The sequence below is a fragment of the Schistosoma haematobium genome, chromosome 1 (genome assembly GCF_000699445.3).
Source record: "Schistosoma haematobium chromosome 1, whole genome shotgun sequence".
In the NCBI taxonomy this organism is placed as follows: domain Eukaryota; kingdom Metazoa; phylum Platyhelminthes; class Trematoda; order Strigeidida; family Schistosomatidae; genus Schistosoma; species Schistosoma haematobium.
This window is the reverse complement of record NC_067196.1, coordinates 26,348,902-26,372,274: the sequence shown is the minus strand read 5'-3', so window position 1 is coordinate 26,372,274 and position 23,373 is coordinate 26,348,902. Positions and strand designations below refer to the sequence as shown.

Genomic DNA, 23,373 nt, shown 5'->3' with positions numbered 1-23,373 from the left:
AATTGTTCGAATCTATTGAGTATTGTAATATTTATTTGAAATACTTCAAGATCATATAATTAAACTTGACAAAGAATCACTGATAAACAATTTAATGTTCAATAATTACATAAATCAGAACTCTGAACTGTTCAAAAGTCATATGAATTAGACGATTTACTATAAAGAAGTAAACGAAAGAAATCTTTGATAGCCCTATTATTAATTTCTGAAATGAATGGATGAAAAAGTATAAGGTAATTATCAACAATATAAAATTATTTCTAATATACATGAATAGTTTATTTAGTTGCTAAAAACATATGAAAAAGAGAATAAAATGAATTACATAACATACATAGACATTCATATAAAATATTGAATCATCAATTTGACACATAAAACAGTCAACATTGTTTTCATGAATGATTAATTCATTCACACCAGTAACTAACTATTAGACGGAATAAAAAGAAGACAAAAAGAAAATAATGAAAATGAATGATTATTTCTACAAAAAAAACCCTGCAAAGTAAGTATATAAGTAAGTAAGTAAGTAGAAAGTGGATCATGTGTATGTAATTTTAATGAATGTATTTACTTATTATATAAACAAGAATTAACCATAATATTTGCAAAATGAATGAAAAATCAATGAAGAATAAAGTTAAATTTATAAATAGTATTAAATTAACTTCAAATAGAAGATGGTTTACATAAATTACTTTTCTGTAATATAAGAATGCTCAAAAGATAACTGTACATAGTGAACGAATAAATAAGCATAAAACATAATCAAATAAACTATAAATTAAAACTACATACAAATGACATGAAATTAAAATATGTTTACTTGTTTCTTCTTATTTTGATCAACAAACTAGAAGAATATGAATACTTTAGAATATATATGCATATGAAGACAGGTAAAAGAAGAAGAAGAAGTGAAATCATTGAGTAAGGTAAGAAAAAAAAAGAGTATGTGTATGGCTGAGCCTAGTTCATTTATCATTCATTATAGAAAAGAAACAATGAATAAAAAGGTTGAATAGACTGAAATTATTTATTTTTATAAATACACTAATTTTATATTACGAAATAATTGTTGATTTTGTTTGAAATTAAAGTTTGTGTATTGAAAATTGTCATATATGTATATGTCTTTAATGAAATTATTGAAGTGTATAAATTACACTGTGAAAGACAATAAACTGTTATTATCATTTTTTGTAAAACCTAAAAAAAAATGCATTAACTGGAGATAGTATATTAATTGAAATATGAATATCATTCTTGATGATAAATATGATTCATAACTATGAAATTGTATTCTATGGTAACTAGAAATATGTCTGTTGATTAATAATAGAGAGAAAGGAAGAGAAATACAAAATTAGCATAATTTTAAAGAAGGTTATACTTTAAGTTTTACAACAAACAATTCACAAAGTAACAGAAATGTACATTTATATTTCATTTATATATTAAAATCGAACTAAATTATTTATTAGAATAGTCAATCGATCAGTAAGTGAGTTTATCTTAATCAGTTAATAATAAAATTAAAATGTAATTGATGAATATATTTATGGGTAACACATACCTCAACTATTAGTTCATTTATTCGACTATGATCAGAACAGTCGATGTATGAGTCAAGGGTACGTGTAACTAGATTTAAATCTTGAAAATATAAGCTGAAAATTGAGTTATTTAACTAATAAGTCAACTGTTGACTGACTAATAGGATCAAATTTACTTCAAAAACTATAATCACTTAGAATATTAGAGATCATATTAACGCAAAACTCAATGGTATAACAAAGCAAACTTAGAAATTCTTATCAAAAAATTTATTGTTGTTTGTTTTTAAGACACAGTGAGCAAACATCTAATGAAGCAGCAAAATAAACCAATAGAATCATTAAAAACAAAGAAATTTAGGAGTAAAAAACTTTCTATTCAATGATATCATGTGAGAAAACCTAACAGTCATATTTATATTTATTTTTTACTCATAGTGATCTATAATAAAATATAGAGCTTTTGCGTCATTATCAGAGATACCAAAGTCATTTAAAAGTAAACACGATTTGATAAATACTTATGAAAAATGAATTTCCTGCCAGGTCCATTGACTACAAAGTTAAAATACTTAATTTCAAGAACCACTACATTGAGTTCAAAGATGATATGGTTCCAAAGATCGCAAGACACCGACTATCGAAATATTCAAAGAAGAGGTTTTATTCAGTTGAGAGTTTTGTTTTCCAGCTGATTCTTGGTTTGAGAGTTTATTAAGGATGAATTTCCGCTCAAGGCCACATCACTGTGCATCTTTTAGTTCACTTGCTCCTATGGAGCATATCATACTAACCATATGATGTGTTTTTTACAAACTCATATTCGAACACAATCAAGTATGATCATTAAACGGCAAAAAAATTCAGTCAACATCCCAGTTGTAGAACATCTAGTTTCTAAAGAATCCTAACAATTGGATAGAATTAGAGCATACTAAAAAGCAACTAACACCTTTTGAAATGCTTTAGTTAGCACAAAAACAAGAACTCCTCTTTCAGTCAACAAAAAACTGAGTCTACGTAGTAGGTTGTATTGCTTATGATTCTTTCTTATTTGGAGAGTAATGGAATCCAAACTCCAGCTAAATGATATCTAATTTACACAAACACTACCTTACAATCCAGTGGAACTTAAAAAACCCCAATTTAAATCAGCAATAGCAGGTCATGGCAACTTCAATTAACATCAAATATTAATATCGATATTACAAATATCGAAATGATTCATAGACGTCTTCTTACTATAATGAAAGGCGAGTGGCTCAAGCCTTCATTGCATTGTTAAATCCTACTGCCCACAATCGAAAAAAACGCTTTACCATACATCCAACTTGGACCACTTATCCAAACTACCGTAACTAATTCTATTCACATCTTACACCATTACCACGTATACAAATTTAACTTTACGTTATCAAATGACAAATATCACATTTTTACCCTGACCAGAGTGACATGACATTAGTTTAATCAGACTTAGTTTTTGATTGTACCAAATATTTTTATTTTGCTCGTTTGTACTATATGAACTTGTGTTAATTTATTTGGTTTATTTATTTACTCTCTCTGAAGAAATACGATACACCGAGTCACTGAATATTAGAACTTTCATTTAACTACTGTAAGGATTCAAAGTTCTTTCTTAAAATATATTATTCATGAATATAATCTTATATGTTTGAGAGTAAAATAAAAACACCTTCACAGTATAATCATCAAAAAGATTGCAATAATTTGTTTGTTTTTTTTAAATTATATCCTAACATTATATCTGTACTTGATTGTTAAATATGATTATAAACAAACTATTTAGATAATTTTGTTTATTTTTAAAGTTATGATACACGATAGTCTCAGTTGTCATGATTTCTCATCTAATCAATTAGGTGGTGAAATTTTTGAAATAATGACATGAAATCGTCAACATTAACTTATTCTAAACTAGATCTTTGATATTTCAGTCGTTCATATTATATCAGTTCAATGAAATTCAATTTCATTAACTGTTATTGAACTGAGATGTCTTCATTTCTTACATTTAAGATATTCCCATAAAAGGTTTGTAAATTGAAGAGACTATTTTTAGTCTTCTGAAAACCTCTATACTTTATAGAGTAAAGTCATTTAAATTTTTACTTACTTCTTTTTTATTTGATAAAAGGGATTCACGTCTAGCAGCTACAAATATTTTACGGGCTGTATTCAAATCTTCAACTGATGGCGTATTACTTGTTGTCATATCTTTATGCTAGATAAAAGAAATAAGATAATGACATGTAGATTGACTTAGGGAATATGCTAAAATATATTTAAGTCAAATTAATCAGAATTATTTAGTGTGAAAATGTCATTAAACCTAAAACAAAATAAACATTATCACTTAGTCTATTTAAACAAATGATAATATACTAAAACAGAATCACGAGGTGATCTTTACTCCACACAGCCTACTAGATAGTAATCATAAATAATCTCTAGAAAGGTGTAAACTATCATTAGGATAAGGAGAGATTACATTTCAAAATCCAAAATTCTATTATACTGAATGGAGAATGAATTTTAGGATCACATTTCATTTGTAAAAAAAACCTACGATTAAAAGAGAGTAAAGATTGCAGATACCATTGTGGCTGTCATCACTTCGTCTTCTTTTTTGAAATTATTATCGAAATCAAAGAACTACAAGAAGTAAACTCATTATATACTCTAATAAATGTTTGTTAAGATTATTTTGGATACATTTCTTTGATAAAAAAACAACGTAAATGCTGTTGAATACATCCAAAGTAAACGCAAACATTACTAATCATAATTATGAAAATATTCTCGGTTAAGTACTGGAAGCAAAAGATATAAATGATGAAAGAGTATTTGTTATTTTTAGTGAATTTTTAAACGATAAAATCTGTTTATGTATATATGATTAAAAGTGATAGATTTGGTTGAAAGAAACAATAGATTAAAATGAGCATTTGCAATCAAACTTTTTATTGCCAAAGTGTGAAATATCCCTGATGATTTGCATCACAAACTAAAATTAAACAGGTATTTTATCCTTATATGGAACTTTTCAGAAGTGCGTATCTCCGACCCCACCGAGGATGGAATCCAGGACTATCAGGTTCATTATCGAACACTAAATTATTGGTACTTTATATTCAATGAGCTTCCTCTATACATAGTATTTGTCATAATACTAAACTATTATCATTTTCTCAACCTCTTCATTTATCATAACTTGATTGTTATATAAAATTTGGATTTAATTTCAACGTCTGTTTCAGTCAAAATATTGGGAAACTTCTTAACTGTCTGAGATCTAACTTTACGAACAATTTTGTTCTGCTTCATCTTTATACAAATTGCTAGAAATTAATAAATTTTCTGCTTTAAAACTTTTACCAATGAACTTTAGAATATACAATCGAACAGCACAATAAAAGTAAGTAAAACTCCTACTTCAGAAGTATTCTCATGAAGACTATCGAATGAATTTAATTATACGTACCGATTGAGTTTACAAGAACATTTTTTGAACAACAATAAGAATAATCTTCAAGAGTTTAACAACAAACATTTTTATGTCACAAAATGGGTTACACTATGACATATGGTCATTTTGTAGCCTATTTAATAGACAATGTTATGCCTGTCATTTATTTTATCTGATGACATGCTTCACTGACTTGTGCCAGGTAATATAAACTTCGAATCCGAAGAAGTATAGCGAAAAAATAGACAACTGATATGGGTTTATTTGACCGAGGAAATAGGTCAAATAATATATGCATAGACTACTTTTTATATGATAAATGTACAGTCAGATTATTACTCTGTTTTTAACAATTTGACTGAGTAGTATTTGGTATCAGCAAACCTGTTACCTACTGCCTGAACACATATTTGCAATATTATAATGGTTGATAGTAAATATATTTTTTTATTATATCCTAATGAGTAGAAAATTGTTTTTTTTGAAGTTTCATATCTTAATGTAAGGCACTTCTTAAGAGTAAATAAATAACCGAATTAAATTAACACAAGTTTGAATAGCACATAGGAAACAATGCAGAATATTTTTAGTACAATCAAAATCATAGTCATAATGGTTGACTTTCCCCCTGATTTGATTTTTCCTTTATGTCCTGTCACATCAGGTTGTACTCGCAAATCTATATTTTGTGAAATGTTTATTCTACAACTACAGTATACATAGTTTTCTGCTATTTTTCTGTAATTTACATTGTACTATGTTTTTTCTACACTTACCTTAGAAACACCTGAGTAATTTGTCTAATAAAAAGTTAGAATCAAAGTTATCTATGTGACTGTGTAGTTTGAACAATTTTACACTACCTATTCCTTTAAAAATTCTTAAAGATTTATGCACTGACATGTAAAGGTGGATAATTTCGACAGGTCGGTGGGGTTGTTATTGGTAGTCCGTTAGTTGCACTATTAGCTGACGTGTTTATAGTGCATGTTGAAAATCTATCTGAAGATCTAATCGAAAACATGTCCCTTTATAACGGGTATGTGGATGACATCTTAGTTATCTGTCAAAGAACGGAGAACGTGAAATATATAAAGAGTAAACCTAACACTGAATTAAAATAAAGAGAATTCAGCGAAGGAATTTTTCCTTTCGACGGAGTTACTTACTTAAGCTATACATTGATATTTATAGTTGTATGGTAAATATATGTGCATCGCAACCGATGAGATTGATGTAACACTCTATGTAATGTCTAATGATAATAACTGAAGACAGCAAATGTCTTGACTTACTTGAGTTGAATCAGATGAACGATAATTTCCTGAGTTTAAAAATCCTAACATATTACCGGCCAAATTAATCAGTTTGCCAGATTCTGGATCATAATTTGCTTTTGAAGAATCATTATGTACATCGATCACATGATTTATGTTTGCCATATTTCTAAAACAGAATAATTTTTGACGGTAACACTAATAAGTTAATAGGAAGGAAAGTGTTATTTGAAAATACCGAAGGTCAGTATATGAATGAATAATTCCCTATAGTTTTACAATAGTTTATGTATATGCTACTAGAGTTGTTTTATGAATCAGGATTCGTAAACGTTTATGGCCACAATATCATTTGTAGTGTATGTGGGGATAATCACAATTTACTCTATGAATCCTGAGTGATTTAACCTCAAAATGAAGTTATTTTTTTAAAGGTATTTATAAGTATCATTAGTTTTGGAATTTCCCACAGATCATCTATCTTGTTTGTCCTGGTACTATAATATAGCTACAACTTATCAAATAATAACAGTCATTAAATAATAAGTTAACTCCTAGTGGTAAGATTGATATTAATTAACCAATGAAAAATATCCATATCCTTGTTTTAAAACGAAGAGTTAACTCCTGTTGGCATAAATTATCTCCCAAAGCTTAGGAATCATCATTTTCATAAATGAATGTTGTTCTGTTTTATATTTTTTCAAACGAAAAATACATTAACGCTTATTTAGGTGAATAGCAGAGATCAGTCCAGTTTTTATATAGTCTTGTTCATGAATTTACATCGATCAACTAGAAAATAATCATATGAGCCGTATTAACTGGCTAGAACATGGATTTACTGAAGTTATAATAATAGTCATCAAATAACGAAGGTAACCAAGTTTAAAGCGAAACACAAAAATTATTGATAGAAATAGATGAATATGGTTTTAAAGTATCTTTCTGGTTGTATGATCTATAGATTTAAAGTTTGATGCAGAGAATAATCATTATGGAAGATTGTTTAGACCTACTGAGAGATATGATGAAATAACTATCTATTGGTTTGTTTTTAATTTTCAACAATTCATTTATTGTAATCATTCAATGAAGAAAGAACTGTCTACAAATATGTTCTACTCATTCAACATTTCACCAAAAATAAAAATTTGTTCACAATAAAATATTCATCATACCAACATTTAGTATTTCCACTGTTCCAACAACAATTATCTCTCTCATTCTCTTAAATACTATTTACACAAATATACATGCGATTTGGAATACATAACCAAAGCAAAAAAATGTTCTCTTTTTTCTCTTTACAAATCACATTATTAAAAACTAGGCAAATTAGTAAAAATAAAATTTTAATTACTTATACTAACTAATCGATAAATTGTTACTATGCTAAAAATGATGATAATAATAATTTTATTACTGTAGGAAACTATTTGCTCTAAGTAAATAGTCTAATTTTTCTGGTGTAAGCATATGACCAGAACAAAATAAATTTGAATCCCATTGATAAGATGGATGTGAATTAATTTTGTAATTATTATTACTAATAAAATTGGTATTTTGCATTTGGAATTCAACATTATTATCATTATTATTATTATTATTATTATTATTATTATTATTATTATTATTATTATTATTTATTGAATATTGACAGAATGATAATTTTGGATTTGTAGAATTTTGTTTAATTTCTTTTGATATTAATTGATATTTAGGCTTTAAAATAATTTTTTTCAATGGTCTATGTTTATCATCATCACATATGGAATGATTTGAAGGAATTCGCTTTTTTAGAATATATTTATTATTATTTAATGAATTCATTGTATTATGATGAGTATTTTGAATAGATTGTAAATAATGATTTGTTGATTTATTATAGGATTGATTGTGTACAAGTGATTGACTATTTGAATGTTTTAATTTCTTTTGAATAGATGATGATATAATTAATGGCATGCTAAAGCAAAATAAAACAATATGCAATAAAAAAAATTATAAATTGTTTACATGCAATAGATTATTTGATATTATTAGTGATTTTATCTTTGATTTAAAAATTAGTGAAGATGGATGGACCAGAGAATACTAGAAAGATAGAAATCTACAATAAAGCATTCACAAACTTGACAAGGATCTTATTTAAGAACTCTTGTTTTTACATGTCACTGGGTAAAAGTAAAATAGACTGACGCTTTCGGGTGACTTATAAGCCACTCAAGAAAAGCTGAATAGTTATAAAACAATGAACAATAAAAAGTGGTAAAATAATAGTGGAATAACTTTCCAGATCTGAGTAATCATTCCTCACATGATAAACTATACTTTGTAGTAAAGGAAAAACAACTTTTCATATTACAAGTCGGGCCAGTATTCTGAATTAAGGTTATCACCCCATAGAGTTTTCATCACTATATGTCATCGGCTAAAAACGCAGAAAGGTTTTAGCTAGGTATTAAGAGTAAGGCTAGAGTTTTGTGTTGAGTTTACAAATCAGGGTTGGGGTTCATATTATGAACTGATATCAGTTATAATGCAATGTTTTGACGTTTTTCTGTTTAAAAATTTAAAAAAAACCTAGCGGTTGATATTTGGAGAAAAACTTAGGACGATAGGATATTATATAGTTTCACTAAACACTCTTGACTACTCAATGAATTACACTAAGCACTTTAACATGTTACCTGCTTTAGGAGTAGGTATGTTTTATCATTAAGCTTACGTACTCTCCTAAATGTCCATTTTGATTGCATAATAGATATCTTTGTTTATTCCAAACATCTCAAGAATCAATTATTGTCAATTTTTATCTAGTTAATAACAATGTACAAGTGATCTATCACTGAACTTCAATTTTCGTACAAAACAAATGAACAGTTATCTTTATTCTGATTACTTATTTCAAGGTTGTCGATATATCATACTTTTACCGGATACTGAGTCGCTATCGAATATTAATATAACTAAAATAACTACATTTAAATCTATTCATGTAACAAGAACATTTTACGATGGCCATTATATAGTAGAATAAGCAGATTCTGTTTATTAGTTAATCAGTTGAATAAGAAGCATGAATTATGTGATAAATAATATTTTTATTATTGTTCATGATTTCAACTATTACCAAGCTAACAGCATGCACAACTGAAATGCACGTAGAAATTATCAAGAGACATCACTAGTTCACATGCAAGAAAGAAAAAATTACATCAAACTGTTTCATATTTAATAAAAATAACTTTCAACAAGAACCCACAGGATGCAGTGCATTTACTAAAGTGTGGACATTATGAAGAAATTTCAGATCAGTCAGTTCATTAGACCACTAAAGTATATTCCATCTTTCAAACAATAAGAACAACATTCCACAAGTCCTTAATGCAGTTTTTAGTATGTTAATTTATAACTTAACGATAGTTCACATCAAGGAATCTTTATCGAGAAGAATGAATATAGAGAAAAGGTAATAGATGGGGTATCCAGTTTATTTTGACTACTTAATGAACTGTATTCCTTGGAAATGACAGATCACCAAGAAACATTCGTCGTAAGACTTTTGAGGCATTCCAAACACAATGTGATCCTTAACACCAGCAACATTACAAAAAACTTCAGAGACACGCTACTATCTCCAAAGTCGGATACTGCTATGGAACAGAGTCTCACTTTACAAGTAGTATGTTGTTTCGGTAAAAAGGATGCTTAACAATGGATAAAGTAGTTCATCGACAGATAATATGTACAAAACAATCAAGTTCACAAGAAATTGGATATAACTAGAATAGATGCTAAATTCTTTAAAACTCAAAAGCAGTAAACATTTTTTACCTAGCTTCAGTATCTTTTCTCTCTTTTTCCATAAGTGCAACAACAGCCGGGTGAGCAGTTTTACCTGCTTGTGCATTTAAAAACATGTCATTCCATATTCCCATCCCATTCTTTAAATTATTTCCTGCAATATCATACATTCCGTTAACTTGCTGAGTATTAATGTCTCGACGACCCGACGGACGTTTACTACTTCTACGTCTAGTCCATTCACTTAAAGTTCGGCCGAAAATTCCACCTGATGTATCACGCTTCAAGAATGAGAAATGAAAAATATATATATATAACTTTTAGCAATTTTTTGTATTTAGGAAATACTCAATTAATTAAGTAGTAAAGACAGAAACCATTGCTTTTATTGAATAAAGGATAGTAGTTTAAAAAATTGAAATGGAAAGTGTTTCTAGAATTGTGACATTTTTTGAATATTGCACTTAAGATTTAAAAGTAGGAATATCAGTTTTGGTTAATTTTGACAAACATTAATATGAAATCATTACAAAAACTTAGTTACAAACTGTTTCCATAGATAAAGACGTGAAATACTGTTTTTCAGCAAACTATAGACATTGTACTCATAGTTTGAATCAAGAACTTTAAGCCAAAGTTTTAAAACTCATTCAAATTATACAGCAAATGTTTGATGTTAGAAAGTTGCAACAGATCTTCAAAGTCTAGGATCTAGGTTTTTGGTTAATTAATGCACGACAGAAGCATGCATCACCATTCATGAAAGAGCTTATACTTCAAGTCAAAAGTGAGCTCGTATCACACCTTATCGCAGTCAGAAGCAATGCCACTGAGCTATTCCGTCTGGGACTAAACCTCTGTAAGACCAAGATATTTGTATTAACTTATCAAGAGGTCATAACTAATAGGCCGCCTCACTGATCTAAAAGATATGTGTATGCGCACAAAACCGACAAGATCTGGGTTTGAATCTTACGAGGTGGGATCGTGGATGCGCAGTGTTGGGGAGTCTTACAATAGGACAAAACGGCCGTTCAGTGCTTCCAAGCTTTCCATGAGGGTCTAGCTCCAATTTACTCATGATCTCAACTATTGAAGTTACTGTAATATCCACAAACTTACTTCTGATACTAATATCATTTTTGCCTATCAGTCATTTTAAATTTAATTCTACTGATCAAGTTTCAGTGTGCCCACTATTCTAAGTCATTAGCTATCAATTTCTTGGACACTGTAGATAGGTCTTCTTAATGAGTATCAACTAGTCTGAAACCTAGGTACAGTTCTCTCCTCTACATAACACAACGAAATCGGACAACAGATTCGAGTCACTTAGTCTAGTCGGCCACATTACAACTTAATCGGAAAAATTTTACTGGAACAAAAATGAGGACATGACATACTGTGTTACTGAGTAATCAGTTAGTCTGTTTTAAAGATATATTCTGATACTCTGATTTTCTCCCACCATTAAAGACTACTTATAAGGATACCCACTTATTTATTTCAAAAAATATACTTAGTGGGTTTACGAACATATTTTACGAGCAATACAAAGAAAATTATTTATTATCCATTACCTTCGTTTTCCGAAGGCAAAACATTATTTGAGGTTGTGACATTTATTAAATTTATAAACTCTGTTGTGAAGATATAAATACCACACATACCTTATCCACGCCACGTCTGCGCTGAATCTCATCACCAGTGAGATCTGAAGAACAACGCCTGGGAAATCCAATTATTGTAGGTTGATGTGGCATTGCACGGTCACCGGCCTGTCGATATAAATAGTTATATTATACGTTATGCATTTTTAGAAAGCGTTTTCACCAAATATTCCTAGTTCCCAATTCATTATGATCATCAGTTTTCGGGATGAATTTCAAAACGGTAGTGGTTCTCATCCTAGCTTATAGAAATTGGTTTCATTATGAATTGAAATATTACAAATTCACTAGTGGAAATTAATGATTAAATAATAAATGGATCATTACGATCCCTTTACTCCATAATATTTCTTTATCCTGTTATACTGTATAGATATTAGCTGAGAAGCTTGTTAACATGTGCTTGATTTTTTTATTAGAAATAAAGATGAATGAAATCCATCAAATAAGTTTTTGAACAATATGTTAAATCCAGTTAACTATCAACCCCATTCAATATTACAATTATTAAATTTGTGTTGGATTATCATTGCAGAAATATATTTTCCTACCTCGTTGGTCAGTATCCACGCTTATTAAATTAATCATACTAAATGACTAAAGTTGATAGGCCATTTTTAGCATTAAAAACAAGCTATAAAATCAATAATAGGTTCAATTTTAAAACAAAATCTACAAATTCAGTGAAAGCAACAACGAAAAGTGAATGGATGTAGTTAATTATTGTGAATCATACCATTATTTGTGGAATATATCGTGTATCTTTTTGTATCATTTTACGTTTCTGCCATTCACGAAACCAATTTTGAATAAGAAATGTGGCATAGAATTTGCCTACTGTGACAACATCACTACCTATATGTAACAGTAACAAAAATAAATGAGTTTTATGTGTTTTTTAAAGGTATTTATTACAAAAACTATTGAACTCTAGCAATTGATTATGGATTCTGACCACATAAAAAATCATTTTAAAGACATCAAGAACGAAGATTGGTGCAAACTAATATGAATTAATTTTATTTCGTTAGGTTCTCATCAGCTGCTTACAACCTATAATATTTGAAAATCAACATTATTAATGATATTGACATATTTATAAACATGAGGGTGATTAGAAGTGAATATGTGTATCATGTTGTAGCTAAGATTCCCATAAAGTTAATATTGTAAATAAAAAACCTATTTTCATTCAACTCGAATTCAAAGGTGATAATGTCACAGGGTCAGTCAATATGAGACTAAAAACCCCTGACAAGAACTTATCCTGCAACTATATTGATTGTTCTGTCAAAAACAACATGTTCTCTAACACAATCAAAGATCGATAGGTATCACTTTCATGTTACCACCAACTATGTATAAAAATTTACATGTATGTGTCAGAGCAGTTACATTGGTAGAACAGAAAGGAGAGCCTACGTCTGATTCAAAGAACACATTGCGAAAAGTTTAAGGTCAAGTGGGTTGAAAGTATTCAATAGTGTCATCACAAAACATCTCCCTGTCACAGGACATGAAGTCGATACACTGAAATCTTTCAAGGCGATTAACAAACAACCAAACTTCAACCTTTTGAAATTTTTCGAAGCGGCAGTGATCAAATATCTAAAACTAGATCTATGTATCCAAAAAGAAGCAGTAATAAATCTTTCTTTGCTCCGGTAACAATACGCCCCTTTTTCTTTATGAAATCATTCATTATTCCAACTGTTTCTGAAGTTTAATTATATCATTGTCATTTTTCTTGAATTCATAACTGATTGATTTCAATTCATATCCTTCTATTTTACCATTAATCTATTTTCAGTTGATCCATTACACAATCATCTAATGTTCGTTAACTCCATGATTTCTTATCACTATTTCAATATTCTGGAACATTCCCTCTCAAACTTTATTTATTCCAAACAAGATTTTTTATGACATTAACTGTATCGGGATCTTAGCTACATCATGATACACATATTCACTTCTAATCACCCTCATGTTTATAAATATGTCAATATCATTAATAATGTTGATTTTCAAATATTATAGGTTGTAAGCAGCTGATGAGAACCTAACGAAATAAAATTAATTCATATTAGTTTGCACCAATCTTTGTTCTTGCTCTCTTCAAGATAATAAATAGAATTATGTGTATAAGAAATTATCAATTCACAATTATAAGAACAGGTTTTGCCACTCTGAATAAAAGATGAGTAATTTTTAGGCAACTTACAATAAGTAAAATATAAGGGATCTGATAGCAAAACATCATAGATATACCGGACCTCACTTTAAACAAGAACGACAGAAACATCGAGTAAAGCTGTCTTTTGAGAAACATGATTCAATTAATGTGTAAATTTGATTTTTTAAGAAAACCATGCAAATAAATAAATAAATAGAACATACCTTTCGGTGGTATGATTTGATCTAATAATTTCGGACTAGTACGTTTCCAGATACGTTTAATCACTATACGTAATTCTTCATTCAGTTGATCTAACGATTTTTCTTTTTCGCCGATTTCAGCTACAATTTTTTTGTAAAATAAAGAAAAATATTTTTCGAGGAAAGTCAAAGCAGTAAAACAAACAGACAAAGATCGTCATCATAATCGTTATTTTCTCCGTAAAACACAAAATAAATCTGTCCGTTTGACAGAAATAGAAATATTCAGATCATTTCAATTAGGTTATCAATTATGTTTTACGCTTGTATCATTGCTTGGTACAGGTGAGTACGCAAATATTAGTGTACACAGTAAGATAAAAACAAAAATGGAACATGACAAGTTAAAGTAATCAAAAAGGACTAACAAAGAAAAAGAGAATGGCAAATGAAAGCGAATGCAAGAAGTGATATTTTGCATTCTCCTTAAAGCAATGTAACATGTAAATAGATTAGTTACAAGGAGCATCAACAAATCACTTAGACAATAAATTATAAATATAATTTTCCAATGAAAGTTCAGTAAAACAACTCACTTGTCTATTATAAGTGAATGAAATGTACAATGAAGCTACGAAGAAGTTTTAGTGTAAAATATAACATTGCTTGATATGCATAACTGGTGAACTATTTAGTCAAAGAAGCTTATGTTTGTTAGACAGAATATACTGATATAAATACCCTTATTTCAAAATTCACAAAATTTATCAGTTGTTTATCAGCTGCTTCTAGGTTAAATGTTTAAGTAGTCCGATAATACATAGTTAAATACCATTCATAATGTAAAGTCTACAGTTGTTTGACTTAAACATCATATAAGGTTACAGGTCTCATCTTGAACATGATAACCTTCAGAGTGTAAGTGACAAATACTTTGAAAATATTTCAATAATATATAATACTATAAAGATGTTCTTCCAAGTTGCTTATTCATTATGCTTTAAAATCCCATGGATAATAAAACATTGTGTTTATGCGGGATAAGAAATTTAATACGCTTAAATCTCAGATAACTGACCAAATTTAACTGACTTGGGCTAATACTTTTGAATAACAATAATAACAAAGAACACCATGGAATGAAGTGAACACAACTTACTGTAAATATTCCAATTATTTGCTAATTGTCTAAATTAAGTGTTTAAGGAATATGAATTTGTATGAAACATACACGAAGAATTGTTTTCGTAATTAATTTAAAAAATCGTCTGTACTTAAGTAGAGAATTATACATTATCTCACACTTTTGACTTACACTATGCGATGTTAAAATCACTGTGGTTTGATAATCACTTCCTAGGTATTTATCTTAATTTATCTCTTGCTTTCATATTTTTCATGTCTGACTGAGACATTTAAATAAAAAGTCATATTTCTGTTATAACTATGTCAACAGAAGAATGATAAACATGTGTAAAAATTGATTATTTCAAGTTGTCAAATCCAATGGTAACACACTGAAAATATTAAAAAGCTTATTTAATTTTTTAGAACATAAATACAAATAGGTTACTCTGAAATTCAAAACAATAGTATAGTCAATCTGTGGTGTAACACAGGCATCTAGCTATTTCATCCAAGATCACAAACCACTTCGTTCTAGTACTTTAAGAAACCAAGAAGGTATAATAATACAGAAAAAAAGTGGTCGCTATTTATTCACACAGAAAAATTTCCCAAAATATTTTGAAAACACCAACCATGAAAATCAGATCTGTGCATACACGACAAAGGTTTGGCTAAAATTTTGGAATTTTTTTCCAGATACCTTTCCAATATTAATTAAGAGGATCGAAGTAAGAAGTATACGAAAATATTAAGTTTATACCACGAACGGACTTTGGCTAGACAAATACGGCTTGAAATAGATATAATCTATGAAAATGAACGATTTATGTGCGATATCGTGAATTGACTGATGTTAAAAATCTAAACCATCGATCACAATTCATTGGTTTGAAAATAGAGAGCTCACTGCAAGATCTGAAAGTTTCAGGATCCATCGTTGGTTGAATCAAGTATCCACAACTCTAAGTTAGTTCAATGTTCCTGAATTTTAATGGTTTTCTAACTATGGTCAATCTATGGCGTTGAGTTTCAGATCCAACAATCTCTACAGCCATTTACATGAATGAGGGTTCTGAACTGTCGGTCAAATATATGCACCATAAGGTACATAACATTCGACAGAGTGTTGTAACATTGGCTAAAGGACAGTCTATGTAAGTTGGGGATACTGAGAACACATTTCGAGAAGACACAGTTAAATTAAATGAATATTCATATAACTCAGTATCAGTTCTAATGTCAATCAACAGGCAGCTACAAATTAAATGTTACTTATATAACCATCCTTTATCAATAAATCAATAAAGATAAACAAATAAATGAAATGCAAAGAGCAGAATATTATCGAATGTTATTATTACCTCCAGGAATTTTAATTTTGAGATTTCTACGCACTAAAGCAAAAAGAGTAGCATTGAAAAATACAGTTCCATCACTATTCAGAGGCATATTCATTCTGACCAGTTTCTATTTGAATTAATAACAAAGAAAATAATTAATGGTTGAAATCTCGAATGTCACATAATGTAATTATAAAAAATAGGGATATATATATCATGGCACACTAATTTGCAACCATTCATTTGCTGAAACCTTTTTTGTCTAGCAATGTTTGCAGAAATACAACAAAACTTCGAAATAAAAAATCCCCGAGTAAATGTGATTAACTCTTTCATCTTATGAATGTCAAGCAATTTCCATCCATTTCCAAATAACCAAAATATCGAGATCATAAACCGATCAGTGTGAAAAGCTATGACCAGTGACGTTTAACCGTGTCAGGTGTGAGACAGTTACTCACCGAAGACAATGGGGAATGGTCGCGCAATATCGTTGATCGGTTGGAGTTAGACATTAAGACTGTTGAGTTTCGTTTCAGCGGGCGTTCGCGTGCGAGAATGAAGTTTATGGGTTCGACTCCCGGGTGTGAGATCATGGATACGCACTGTTGAGAACTCATACTCCAGGGCAAAACAGCGATCCAGTGCTTTCAGTTTTTCAATGGTCTTACACTGATTGGCTCATGATTTCAATTAAAACCCAACAACCTCCCTAATCCTATACTGATAATGAAAAAGTCGTTAAAGCGCTCTTGTTGCAGTTGACATAGATAAGCGTCTTTATGATCTTAATAAGTTGTGATAGCAACAAAAAGTATTATTGTTGTAGACTTTCATACATCTCAGTATTACTGATCCTTACGATGTGATATATATATATATATATATATATATATATATATATATATATATATATATATATATATATATAAGTTTTTTTCTTGTGACAGAAACTTCTTTGACAGTCTCGAATTTTTCCAGTTGTCATTAGTTTGTGATTGTCATTGCTTAAGTATTTTCGTGTTCAAATCATCCAGATTAAGTAGCTCAAACCTACAGTAGTATTGAAAGCGCCACCTGATCGTTTCTATTTGGAACACAAATAAAATGCAAACGTGATAAAACTTATTTGAAAAATTCAATGACGTGATTTATACGCAAATAAAATAATCAGCGCAATTCAAATGGAGAGTAATCTAAGTAGAAACATGTAGTTAATCATACGACTGGATAAAATCGTACATAAGTCTGTGAGTGATTCAAATAATGTTTTTCATACCTTAAACAGACAAAAAAATAATGGTTTTCATCATGAAAGCCGATAAAGACGGCATGCATTTACAGTACTAGCATGTGGATCGCTAACCTACGTGGACCGGTTTTTCTCATCCTATTTGTAAATCTTACTGACTCATGATACCAATCACACTGAGTTTATTTATTTTAATTTATTTCTTTGGCAGCTTTTGTAAATTTTTTTCAAAGTGGTTAGTATTCGCATGACGATTCACAGATCGACGTAGTTGGAAGTAGGTGGCAGGAGACTCTGTAATTAGTTTTATTACTCGTTTGAAACTCATCGAGAAGATGTACTTCTAATCTTGATTGAACTGATACCTTGTGGGATTCAGAACTCCCACACCCAGCTTTACTGTCAGAGATATTATCACTAAATTATCAGGGCCGCATGGATCATTAGTTTCATTATTACCATAAATATACTTTGTTAAATTGTGCTAATAAACACGAAACCTGGGTTTATAATTTGTTGTCGACTATTTCAAACCACTAAATATCAAGATTAGTGACCATATTCGATATATTGGATCACTACCACGGATTAGACAAACACGAAGTTTGTTAATACACAGTGTGACACTAATGTAGATTTATCAGGTTTTAGGATAAAACTCAATACAACAGATCTAATATGACTATAAATTATAAAAGCCTTAGGCGTATTTATTCCCAGAAAATAAATATTTCAATGTGCTTACATGACATGCTCTGGTATGTGGGCACATGCTGCCAAAACCAAGTGGTGGACTTATTTTTCCAAGCATAGTAACAACATCCAGATGTCGAACCCTTCCTCTGTACAAAGAAAAACAAAGTCGAATGATGGCAAAATATTTTGTGTTTGGTGGAATTGACAATAAACGAAAAATTACCAGTCAGTTATAAGTGTATAGTTTCGAATAGATGTAATAAGTAGTAAACAACTAAAATTTCAACTGTACAACTAAGTTACAAGGAGCTGTAATGTATTCAACATTTGATACATTTCACCTATTATGTCTCGGTATAAATACCTAGCAAAAGTTATGCCCTTTATGAGATTTCTGTTTATTGATCCGGCGCATATATATTATTACTGACTAAAAGTGTTAAATATGATATATTTACCCATACAAAGCCTTTTTACCATATTGCATATTAAAGTATTATAAATGGCGTAAAAATACCGTCATGATAAAGTCATATCGATTACTATCCTTTGACTACTCCAGTAACCTAGGGTTTATTTCTAGGTCCAATAGTAATTCAAATGTTACACTTGGAGGGTCGTTTATTGATTAAAGCGTCGACTTCCAACTATTAAGTCTCGGGTTTGAGCTTTGCTCCACCAATTCGGTTCGGACAACCGGGTTAAATCACTGGCCTCCACATTTCGTGTGTGGGTCATATTCAAGTACCTTGAGAATCAGTTGAGTTAGTGGTTGATATTTATTAAAAAATTAAAGCTGAACAATTTCACGTTAGGTTTTTGTACGAATATGATTTTTTCGAAGCTCAGGAGCAATGTAACGAGCATGGAAACACGTAAAGCATAAGCCTAATTTACTTACTTCCAAAAACCCAATAAGCATATCTTACTTTTAGAAAGAATAATTTGAGTGAAAATCGTATGTTCGTTACAAATTTTGTCAAACTTGAATGGTGCTGTATTTCAAAAATGTTTTTACTCACTTTGCTTCTGGATCATAATCTGCCCATTTTGTTATAAATTCATCCAGATGATGTGGTCCGAGAATTGACCAATCACGTGTAAGATAGTCAAAGTTATCCATTATAACAGCTACAAACAGATTGATAACCTGGAAGTCAATTGACATAAAATTCTGATTATGACTTAGAATGGCAGTCTAAATTATGGAATTATATTTCCGAAATTGGTTGAAACACCAATAAAAAATTGAGTATTAAAAATTACCCTGGAAGGTATTTTTAATTTTACAGATATTCAGTGAATAGGAATTTTTGTGTGTTCTTAAAATAAATTAATATGCGGTAAAAGAATGCACAAGACATGAAACACCATAGCAGATGAATCAATGAAATGGACCCTTTCCCATCAAATATAATATCGTAAATTGATTGAATTTAGAGATGTAAACTTTAGAATGCGGGCCCAGTGGTCTGAAAGTTAAGTGAATATCACAAGACTTGAAAAACCTGAGTTCGACCCCTGAATGGGTCGTAGGTTTACACTTATTAAGGTTCTCATGTTAGAAGAAAATAGCTGTCCAGTGCTTGTATAACTAACATTCATGAGAACTACTGAAAATGATGATGTTGTACAAAAAACAAAGCAATAAAATAATATTTTCAACGTACTAAAAATGCACTGATTGCATGAAAACTAATAAAGTAGGCATAGGCTAATTTTGATCCACATCCATTGACTTCTGTTTCATCAGAATCTTTTGAACACTTTTGACCTGATAATTAAAACAAAATTGTGAAAAAATTACTGCAGATAACTTCTGTGTCTACATGATAATTTCTTATCACATTAACCATCAAACAAGCAATTAACTACACTGAATTTTTACTTGAATGTTCTATCATGTTTCCTGAAACAAAATGTTGGCCAACATATCATGTATAGCTTATATGTTTTACGGACAATTGGTATGGATCTCAGGTCAGTCTTTTTACAAATTTAATATACATCTAGTGAATGTTAGATACATATAAATTCTCTTCGCAAGTAAGAATATTGGTGAAATTAAATCTGTGATTTCTTGTCATACATATAGTTTTTTTTAGTCTGACAAATATTATGAAGATTAGATATTTGTGAAGATTGTTTTGATAAAACACTTGTTTGTACTATAGACTAAAACTAAGCGCTAAACAGACAATTAAATTATTAAGCGATTAAAACAAAGCATATTCCACATCTCACCTTCTCTACATGCCATCATTATATCCTGCCATGATTCACCAGTTGCACATCTAAACAAAATAAAAATTTTTTAAACTGTATTAAGTTCCCATAAAATTTCTCGGAAAGTATTGCCGAATCGAATGACATTCTGTAAATAAAATTGCTTTGTCACATAACTCATTAATCTCCACAACCTACTTAGTGGACGCGTGCTGATGTATGATAGGCTAACTAAACTGAGATTGGCTGATGAAATGTCACTTTATAGCGCCAGCTCATTATATTAGTTAACCGTTGATAGAAACAAAACATTATGTTGTCCAGACTATAATCCTGATCAAATTCAATTATCCACATTGATAAGAGTTGATACGACAATGAACATTTAAATCAAACAATTAATAACAATCATGAATTAAGCGCAAGATCGATTTCGAAATATCCAACTCCGAGAAGAGGTCAGTCGCACCCCGAAACGTTGAATAGTAACATTTCTAGCTATGACACTGTGCTACACAAGTTGAAATCTCAATTGGAAAACTGCTTAAGATTATAAATACACTCAGTCGACAAGTGCTAACTTGTACGAAATGAAAATAAATGTGAGTTCTCCTGACCAGAAATCTACATAAATTTTTCACCAGGTAAGCTAAGTCAATTACCTCACTTTTAGGCGAAAATTAAAACTAATAAATCCTTAAAGTTTTCTTACACAGAATTAAAAGTTTTTTCACTAACCGAAATAATACTAAAAGAGCATAGAAAAAATTCTGAAAATTATTATTTCTGTGTAAAGTAGGCCATTCCTCTTCTTCTAATGGGTTTTCTTCAATGGAAATTTGTCCAAATAGTTGCATACCAATTACGGCATAAATGAAAAATATCATTGCAATTAATAATGCAACGTATGGTAATGCCTAAATTTCATACAAAATAAAGAGAAATGAGAATGTGTATTACAATAATATCCTTATACAATTTGAGGAATTCAAATTACATGCAATTGGTTCCCTTTATGAATTTAAATGTTTGTTCTTGCTCTATTTGAATTAAAATTAATTTGATCAAAATATATTAAGTGCATTCATTAGCAAATATTTCAATATATATGCAGAAAAAAAATACTATTGAGTACGAGTCATTTGTGGAGATGGAGATTAACTGATAGGTGTCCACATGATGCCTATTGACTATGTTTGACATTCATGAGTTATAGGACAGAAGACATTACTGTATTTATTCTAGTTTCTTCTTCTGTTTGTGATGAAATGAATTAGTTATTAAAGTACATTGAACAACGATCCATAATAAATGATCTTACACTTAATGTTTTTAAGTGCCAAAGTATGAGCTTTACTCGAAGATGGAAGTAACATAGACTCCTAGAGGAAATTATGTGATTTTTAAATTGCTGTCACATTTAATGCGTTTCTGTTTGAGTTTTTCTTCTGATCTCGCTCGGTCTTACCATGTTTTCTTAATGTTGTTCTTAGCAATACAGATATTTACTTTATAAATTTGCAAACCTTCGTTCATTACCTGTTATCCTATTCTATATCTTGATATTTCTTCAAGCTATTAGTAACTATGCGTGGTCATTGTGAGTATGGTTTTAAATAGACATTTCATTCAGTGCAAGCAACTCCCTAGTGTTTTTCTGTCAAATACAAACCACCTGATTAATCCACTTTTTTTCTCTAATGTATATATGTTTATTACTGAGATATAAATGAAAAAGCTTGTTTAAATATTTTAGGCTGAGAACACCACGTTATACTAGAAATATATATTAGTGAATCAAGTAATTATTTTTATAATTAGATGGGTGACAATTTAGACTTATAGAAACTTGTTTTTCATATTGTTACATACTATAACTAATCAATTATTATGATGAACAAGAATTAAGTCTAACTGTCCCTTCTTTGTTCAGTGAAAAGATAAGTGACTACAAAACTAACTGATTATTTATGACATCTAGTCATATTTACTTACGTGAAAATATTTAACATAAAAGGACATTATCTTATTAGATGAAAAACCCGATACTCTGGCTAGTGATCTCTTTAATACCAGAACGTTCGAAGGCCTTATTCAATAATCCGGTCTTGTATGCAGCCATCACTTCTTCACATTGTATCAGAGCATATCGCGTATAAATGTCCATTTTATTCAACAACTTTAACGCCTCAAAACTCATTTATTCGTCAAATCCTAATTTATAGTATTGGTTATCACAATGTTTAGCAGTCATGAATTACACATCTACTTAGCTCAATATGGAAACAAAAATAAAATGTGGCTTATAGTTTTTATTATAATAGTGGTTGTTTTGAATTTTCACGTTTTATTCAAAATACAGTATCAATAAGAAACAAAGAACTAATAATTTAGTTCATCGAGTTCAGTCAACACTAAGTACAAGGCAAAAATAATTTTGGTTTCTATTCAGTATTCAATTTGTATCAATATCACTGTCCTACAGAACTCGAATAGCTCGGTAGTTCTGTCTCATTAGGTGACCCTGATTTGATTTTGAG

The 23,373-nt window shown here is 29.7% G+C and overlaps 1 protein-coding gene across 1 annotated transcript in view; it reads right to left on the bottom strand.

The window, feature by feature from the left end:
* CACNA1C_2 (Voltage-dependent L-type calcium channel subunit alpha-1C) overlaps nucleotides 1-23,373 on the bottom strand; it is a 69,398-nt gene continuing 46,025 nt past the window's right edge. Inside the window, exons 31-43 of the mRNA XM_051214343.1 lie at nucleotides 21,572-21,750; nucleotides 20,852-20,901; nucleotides 20,278-20,381; nucleotides 19,630-19,757; nucleotides 18,657-18,753; nucleotides 16,681-16,786; nucleotides 14,213-14,332; nucleotides 12,549-12,667; nucleotides 11,813-11,920; nucleotides 10,173-10,423; nucleotides 6,351-6,501; nucleotides 3,703-3,810; nucleotides 1-1,331 (exon numbers count right to left, since the gene is read on the bottom strand). Coding sequence (XP_051073556.1) covers nucleotides 1,320-1,331; nucleotides 3,703-3,810; nucleotides 6,351-6,501; nucleotides 10,173-10,423; nucleotides 11,813-11,920; nucleotides 12,549-12,667; nucleotides 14,213-14,332; nucleotides 16,681-16,786; nucleotides 18,657-18,753; nucleotides 19,630-19,757; nucleotides 20,278-20,381; nucleotides 20,852-20,901; nucleotides 21,572-21,750 — 1,533 coding nt within the window. The 3' untranslated portion in view covers nucleotides 1-1,319. The remainder of the gene's footprint in view (nucleotides 1,332-3,702; nucleotides 3,811-6,350; nucleotides 6,502-10,172; nucleotides 10,424-11,812; nucleotides 11,921-12,548; nucleotides 12,668-14,212; nucleotides 14,333-16,680; nucleotides 16,787-18,656; nucleotides 18,754-19,629; nucleotides 19,758-20,277; nucleotides 20,382-20,851; nucleotides 20,902-21,571; nucleotides 21,751-23,373) is intronic.